The sequence below is a fragment of the Buteo buteo genome, chromosome 19 (genome assembly GCF_964188355.1).
Source record: "Buteo buteo chromosome 19, bButBut1.hap1.1, whole genome shotgun sequence".
NCBI lineage: Eukaryota > Metazoa > Chordata > Aves > Accipitriformes > Accipitridae > Buteo > Buteo buteo.
Genome location: NC_134189.1, coordinates 188,893 through 196,497, shown reverse-complemented (window position 1 = coordinate 196,497; position 7,605 = coordinate 188,893). Strand labels below are relative to the sequence as shown.

The 7,605-nt window shown below is 49.1% G+C and overlaps 1 protein-coding gene across 1 annotated transcript; it reads right to left on the bottom strand.

Annotated features, from left to right (window-relative positions):
* Nucleotides 1-854: 854 nt before the first annotated feature.
* Nucleotides 855-4,460, bottom strand: RRP7A (ribosomal RNA processing 7 homolog A). Its single transcript, XM_075051651.1, has 7 exons — nt 4,265-4,460; nt 4,039-4,181; nt 3,638-3,763; nt 3,233-3,356; nt 2,490-2,587; nt 1,903-2,101; nt 855-1,420 (listed from the first exon to the last, which is right to left on the bottom strand). The coding sequence occupies exons 1-7, from the start codon at nt 4,314-4,316 to the stop codon at nt 1,335-1,337; spliced, it is 828 nt and encodes a 275-aa protein (XP_074907752.1). The 5' UTR covers nt 4,317-4,460; the 3' UTR covers nt 855-1,334.
* Nucleotides 4,461-7,605: the final 3,145 nt, after the last annotated feature.

The following is a 7,605-nucleotide window of genomic DNA, read 5'->3' as shown; positions in this document are numbered from 1 at the left end:
CCTCTGTCTTCCTGACTCTATAGGAGAGTGAACCTCTTTTCTTTTGGGATGCTCACCCAAGCAGCTAAAACACTGATCTTGGAAGGCAGTGATTTTTACATGCTGTCTGCTTTAGATAGGGCATATTAAGGATCCATCTGCCTCCTAGTTAAATTGATGTAAAAAGCTACTGAAGCAAGCAGGCCTGGCAGTCTCCCCATGCAACGGAAACTGCATTTGCAGTGGGTTTTCTAGGAGAGGGTAAATCCGTTTTAACTCAGCTCAGTGGAATTTACCAGCATTTCCACCTTGCATTCATGGTTATGCCAATATCGAGGCCGCAGGCAGTAGAATGAATGTATAAAAGCCTGGGGATGGGTGGGTTACAGCCCCTTTCTGGGGAGAGTGCGCTGGGGTGAACAATCATTAAGTCCAAAGCTGCACAAGTATTACATGGGCAGTACAGAAGCACTGCCCCGCAGCTGGATATGCCTGTCACCATCCTTACGTGCCTCCTGTGGACTGGTGACTAAGTGGAAACAGGCCTTGGAGAGTCTGGTTTCTCCCTCCAAAGCCAGGCTGCCGTCTCACCTTGTTCTAGTGATGGTGCTGAACATCAGTTGAAGTTCCCATAGCACAGGCTGGACGTGGCTGTAGAAGTCCACGTACAGCTGGAAGACTGGGCACCTCAACACCTGGCTGACAGGGAGCCGCCTGGAAGGTAAACATTGAGGGAAGGGGTAGGGCTCTGTACCAAACCACTGATCTTTCCTTGTGACAAGAGGTCAGGGAACTTCCCAGTTGGGCTTTTCCCAAAGTCACTTCCCTCCTCTTCTTAGTTACCCCCAGATAAAACATGCAAAGGAGCACCAGCATACAAGCCATGACTTTTATTGCCACCCCAGCACACAAGAAGCTGTCCCCCACAGCAGACCAAGGGGGAGAGAGGCATTCCTGTGTTTTGAGAACATAACAACAGTTTATTTATAGTTCTTCAGCCATTCCCTGCGCCTGCAGAGGCTGCACTCGATCCATCCCAGCTCTCACCAAGCTTTAGGAGGGCCTTGGGTGGCAGGGAAATACAGGTTGTCACAGGAAGTGCCTGAGTCCCTTGACCTGAGCACCCTGGGAAGTGGTGCCCCCGGGGCCAAACGATGGCCAGGAAAGCAGGAGGATACCAGTGCAAGTGAAGGAAACTCCCCCTCCAGTGGCAGTTGCTGGGATGTCCCATTTCAGATCCAAGGGCAGGGACAATCTGAAGCTGCCTCAATTCCTTGAAATCCTTCGGCACACGGAGTCCGTAGGCATCTCTCCCGCCCTCCAGCACAGGCATCTGAGGAACAGCTCAGCACAGCTTAGTATGGCCGAAACTTGCGCTGGGCTCGCATCAGCGCGATTCTCTGCTTGTCCTCCTCAAATTTCTTCCTCAACTGGGCAATGTCTGAAACAGGCAGAAGGAGAAAGGGGACAGGTCACACGGGAGCAGCAGATCTCCCTCTTCTGAGGAGTTTCACTTCCACACACCAGGAGGGGGTCAGTCCCGACACCCGCAAACACACACTTCCCAGAGCTGGTCCTTTTGTTTGGGCCGAATGCCAAGCTGGGGCTCTGGCCTTTCATTTCCAGCAGTGCTGCAGCTCCCTCTTGGGGAGAAAACTGGCTAGTTTTCAATTGCTGCCTTTGTGCAGACTGAAGAAACATCTATTGGAAAGCCACGACCAGCAAAATATTCCAGCAGCCCTTGCTAGGACAGGTGGTGGCAAGGAGTGCCCAAGAGCTGGCAAGGCCATTTGCACAACCACCCAGCCAACTGTTCACCTGCAGCTGGATGTAGCCTCTGCTGAAGAAAAAAGGACCCTCTTTGGGCCACAGTGAGAGAGACAAGAGACAAAAGCAGGGATAGGAGGAGACTCGGACACTCACGCTCTCTCTTGGTCTCACGATGCTGCCAGGCATAGAAGTTGAGCAGCTCTTTGCGGGCCCTTTTCTGTTTCTCCCTCTCCAGCATCCGCAGGTTAGCAGCCTCCGTCCGGGGCAGGCCAGGCTTCCGTCCCTTTCGTGTTACCTTCACCCAGCCCTCCTCATCTGGAACACCCTCCTGCTTGGCTGCTTTGGCTTCTTCCTGTAAGGACAGGAGGGTAAGGCAGCTCAGTGCAGGCAGTCCCCCTTAAACACACAAAGCTACAGCTGCTCGCGGTTCTGCACAAGATTTGAAGGCAGGCATGGGACCAAGGGCACAGGCATGCAACTCACAGTCACAACGCTGCACACCAGCCAGGACCTGATTTATTTGTGGATACCTATTGTAAGCCCTGGGTGGAAGGGTCAGGTGTTGTGGACCAAACCAGGACCTGACTGCCCACCAGCAATTGGGAGTAAAACAACCCTGCCAACCAGTGTGTTTCCCTTTGCTCTTTCCACTGAGGCCAGGGCACCAAAATATCTTCTCTCTTCCTTTCCTCTCCCCAAACAAACTGCTTAGTTGGGTTCCCTCTCCAGCCTGACCTCACCTCTGCTATCTTTTTGTCATAGTCTTGCATGTAGGCATCCACCTCAGCCTTCAGCTCCTCCCGATCCACGACTGAGGCTGCATAGCTGGCGATCCACTCTGAGACAGAGAGGGTAGAAGTCAGCAGTAGCCTGTGTTAGATGCAAGCCCTAGCGTGATGCCTTTGGGCAGCTCTAGAGAGAACTGCTGGGGGGAAAGACACACTCTGTTCCCATTCTTGTTCAGCCTCCCCACTGCCACAGCTCAACCAGCTTGCAGCCCAGGCCACGGCCAGTAAACGATGGGAAGAGTGTGCAACTTTCCCAAGCAGGAGCACGCTAGCCTTAAGCCCAAGAGATACAACATTCAGGGCTGCATTCCTGTCAAGGGGTCACATCTGAAGTGCTGTCATCTTGACAGACACCCGGTGCCTATTATTGAGTCTAGATTCCATTTTGAGGGCAAGGCACAACCAGTTTCTTTGAATCTACACGATACTGAAAAGATGTCAGGGAAAAACTGCCCTTCCATTGTACCAAGTGACCCCATTCTCCCATAGGGTCACTGCACCAGACTATGACGTCCTGTACAATAAGACTGCTACCTTGTGAATAATATAAGCAGGACAATGAAACACTGGACATCTCCCATCTCAGTATAAACTGGTGAGAATTAGTCTGGGACATACAGAGTAGGATTCAGCCAGGAATGAGTACAGTTCTTTCCCAGCACTAGCTAGCAGGAATACAGCTAGGGCTGACTTACTGCTAATGCCAGTTTTCACAGGGTGACTCTCTGTTGATATCAGCAAGGGACCTTCCCGTGACAGGGTCTTGGCTGCCTGGACACCAGCTGGTTTCCTGAATACCACATATGCTACTTGAAATCCCTAAAAGAGACACCTAGGCCAGTCAGATACATCAGTGAAACTGATGATGCAGCAAGGAGCTGCAGTACAGATAAAATAAAATAATAAAATAAAAGTCAAACCACAAGTTGGGGTGGGATAGCAAAAAAACATAATGTAAACTTAAATAAGTAATCACATCACCCAGTGCCCCCAAATGGTTTCTCATATCTCATGTTCCAAATAGTACCCGTCAGTGCTTGTGATCTTTTCCCATTCTGACCACTAAAGCATCACTATTCCCCGCCCCCCGGCAAGCTTACCGTTACAGTTTTGCGGTTGAAGAATTTGGACGTCTGTTTTTCTTTTTTCTCTCCCGGCCCTGGCTTGTCACAGATCTCCACAGACTGGACAGGCCCGCAGCGGGTGAACAGCCTAGAGAGAGAGTCCTTGACGCAGAGGAGAGAGAACAGGCGGTACAGAGAAGCGGGAGCGATTCCTCTCCCCACCTTCTCGCGCAGGAACCACAGAGCGCACCTGGAGGCCCTCCGGCACGGCCCCAGCCCCTCTGCCCACCGCGGCCCGCAGGCACGCCGGGCTCCTTCGCCCACGCCCCCGGGCTCCCCAGGCGATGCCCTCGGCCGCCAGCGCCCCCCGCCGCCAGGACAAGCCCCGCGCGCCTCCCCCGTCGGCGAGATACACCCCTGGCGCCAGCCCCACTTACCGGGCTGCAGTACGGGGGGACGTTGAGGACGAAGAGGGTGCGACGAGGCGGGTGCGCGGTGCCGGCCCCTTCCCGCACCTGGTGCTCCTTCACCAACAGGCAGTGGGGCGACCGTTGCCGCACACCGAACTTCACCGCCAGAGCTGCGAGCCACGCACCGGTTAAAGATTCCGCTGCCGCCCCGGCCCCGCTCCCGGCCCTTCCCCGCTGCCCCGGGCCCCCTCACCCGTGTAGCCCGCCGGCGCCACACCAACCACACGCTCCTCGCCGGCCGCCATCTTAGCTCGGCAGGAAGCAGTAGGGCGCGGGGGCCGCCGGGAGTTGTAATTCCCCCGCGCCGGCGCAGCGCTGCTAATGGCCGCGCTGGGGGGCCCGCCGCCGCCCGAGCGTTGAGTTTAACAAGGAGGTTTCCCCACCCGGAGCATCTTACGGGATGCGCTGTAAGAAACCCTATGACACACCATCAGTTAGCGTAACAGCTCTGAAAACGAAGACCTGAACAGTGTAAGACAGGCAATGTGCGCAATCCTAGAGAGGCAAATAAAAGAAGTAGTAATCTTAGAGATCCGTGAAAACATTGAAACACAGCCTTAAGAACAACTGTTTTTAAAGACTCTTGTTAATCAGGGAAAGATGTCCTTTACATAGGAGCTTACATTTATGACTGAATGGAAGACAGGACCACTCCAATAATAAAGATACTGAAGCAAGATGTACATACAAGGTGAAAAAAGGTCAGTGAAAGTAAGAAATGATATGGAGAGTTGACTCAACCAAATATCCAAGTTAATGAACGTTATCAGAAGAAATGGGACATGCAAAACCCATGAAAACACACCAAACTTGCAAATTGTGGCATCACTTCAGAAGTCAGCATGTTTTTGAAAAAGCAAAGGAAAAAGAAACAGTATTACAAATTACCTACCACCTGTCCCAGCCAGCAGTACTGAATTAGTGCAAGCAATCAGTGTTTCATATGCAAGTTTATAATCTCCAACAGCCCAGGAAAAAACTGAACAAAAATATAACCATGCTGCATGAGGGCAAATGTGCACAGATGCGAGGTGGCAGGTGAGCTCAGTGGAATGCAAACAAGATTAGCATGACAATTGCAGGACAGCCAAGAGAAATCGGAGAGCTGCACGGTGAACTGCTTGAAAAGGACTCGGAATAACTGGTTAGTCTTCTTTCAGTGCCCAACGAAAGAAGGCACACTATGAAGTATGAGAAGACTAAGATAACTTTAGAGAGCTGACTGAGAACAGGAAGAGCAAGACATTGCTGTAAGACAAATCATGGAGTGGTGTTTAGACGATCACTGACTGCACAGATTTAAAAAAAATATATATACTGCCATAGATCATGGAGCTAGGGAACAGAGCAGTTCTTCCAAGGAAGTATGTTAATGTAATCATAATTTCTCACAGATAACCTAAACACAATGCACAATTTAACAGCGAGTTAAAGTGCATCTTGCTATTTGGCTTTTGGAGTGGACATGAATATATTAATAATAAAAAAAAGCTTGAATCTCCCCATTCTTTCAAAAGAGACCAGATATGCACTCACAATACACGTGTCTTCACATTTCCACAGCCTATCTAGCTTATAAGTACCCTACTTCACCTAGAACAGGTACCCTGGTTTCACAGCTGTGGTTTTGTGTTTTTTGTTTTGTTTTGCTTTTAAAGTAATTTTCAAATTACTAGGCTGTCAATAACTGCCTGACAACAGAATTGAAACTAGGTGGGGACACAAATTGCTCCCACTTAGTAGCAAGAATCAGCTTCTAATTTTGATGATTAAAAGGCTTCAAAGCATCAATTCTCTCCTCATCCATATACTCCTCTTGCTCTTCATCACATTATCAGTTTTGAAGTTTCTATATTCTTCTAAAAGCATGCTTGATTTGATGTTTGGAACAACTGCACCTATCTTTAGTTGCTTCACAGCATCTACAAAGGCTTAGAATCCACTCTGTATAACAAACGTTTATTCAGAAACAGATAATACAATATCTTCTCCAACCCCTAATACTTCCTCCCCCTCCCCCCCAATTTTTTTTTTTTTTTAATAAAACACAGGTGTTTGATGGGCAATCTAAAAAAGGAGAACAATAGCTGTCTTGGGTCTCTTCCCCTACAAACATCTGCTGTTCACATGAAGCACCCTACCAATAATGGTGGTGTTGGCTTCCAAACCAAAGAGAGTACTCCAGAAAACAAGTCCTGCCAAGTCCTCAGTTATTTTCATGGCTAAAAAGGATACAGTGAGATAGAGGAATGGTCTGCACGAGCTAGATAGAGCAAAGAGTTAATACAGAACAAGAAAGCAAAAGAAACACGGGGTTGACCAAGAAATGGAATCTGGACCTACAATGGTTATAGAGTTCATTAAAGTTCAGCAGAGCTGAACAGTATGGATTAGGTTAGTCTCCTAGTTAGAAGGATCAAGTTCAAACCCCATCCAGAGTCTGGAAGTGGCTCTTAGCTCTCTCTCTTACAATACAATCTGAACAAATACAAACGAATGGAGCTACTGGGACTTCAAACACTCATGGTAATAACGCTTTACGAACATAGGAAGTATTGGAAGTGCCACCTAGTGGCTTGTGGCTTGTTGCAGATGCTCACTGGCCCAAGGCACATCCTTGCTGCCCTGCATGGGACTTAACACTCCTCTCCTCTGCGTTCCTTACAGAGTGCTAACTACTCTCCTCTCCAAAACCTCTCCCTGAAGCCACAAAGCACAACAATCATCATCCAAATCCACACATGCAAGCAGCATGGCCGCACAGCAGCCAAACATTGCCCAAATGACCTCTCTCAAAAGAAGTGAGTTCTCAGGCACAAGAGAAGACTGCTTCCTAGGTATTGGTATCTGAAAAAGGCCCCAGCTCCTTCCTTTTTATAGACTGGGTAAGTTAGAAGGTAAGAAAAAAATTAATGTCCCTGCATCAGCAGGAGGATGCAATACAGTCTGATGGGAGTGAAACACTTGGATTTCCTCTACCTCCGAGCACAAGACTGGTTCTTATTTTTCAATCCAGAAAGAAGAGAGTAAATGAGCCTGACCCTACATGGCTAATATAGTCATTGCACAAGTGCCAGAGCCTTTCCCTCTGACCCCTACCTCTTTGCATTACCAGAGTTGAAGCATCCCTCCCACAGTACAATTGGTGGTGCACTTATGCCTATGTCCGTTTTGCCTGATGCCTTCCATTGGCTGGTATACACAGTGGAAGCTCAGTTTTTCACACTTCTCTGCCACAGCTGCTGAGCAGAAAAATGTCCAACAACCAGAGTGAAGTAGTATGCCACCAAATGCATACAAGTCAAAGATGCAAGATGGTGCTTCCTGCATGGAGCCACACCTGACTTTGTACCCAGCAGTGCAATTTCAGAAACAATGTGGTATTCTCACCTGTTAATAATCAAGGGGATGCACCTTTTAGTTAAAGGTCAGTCAGAAGAAAAGAGAAGGAGATCACCACTCCTTCCCTTGAAGTCTATGTGCACTTTTAATGGCCACTAGGGGCTTTGGAGTAAAGGAGGGAGTTACACGGTA

What these genes read in the sequence shown, in the direction of transcription:
- RRP7A (XM_075051651.1), bottom strand. Translation starts at nt 4,316, where the DNA reads ATGGCGGCCGGCGAGGAGCGTGTGGTTGGTGTGGCGCCGGCGGGCTAC. An exon ending in GGCGCCGGCGGGCTACACGG is followed by an intron (nt 4,182 to 4,264) that starts GTGAGGGGGCCC and finishes CGTGGCTCGCAG; the next exon opens with CTCTGGCGGTGAAGTTCGGT. An exon ending in TCCCCCCGTACTGCAGCCCG is followed by an intron (nt 3,764 to 4,038) that starts GTAAGTGGGGCT and finishes CTCTGCGTCAAG; the next exon opens with GACTCTCTCTCTAGGCTGTT.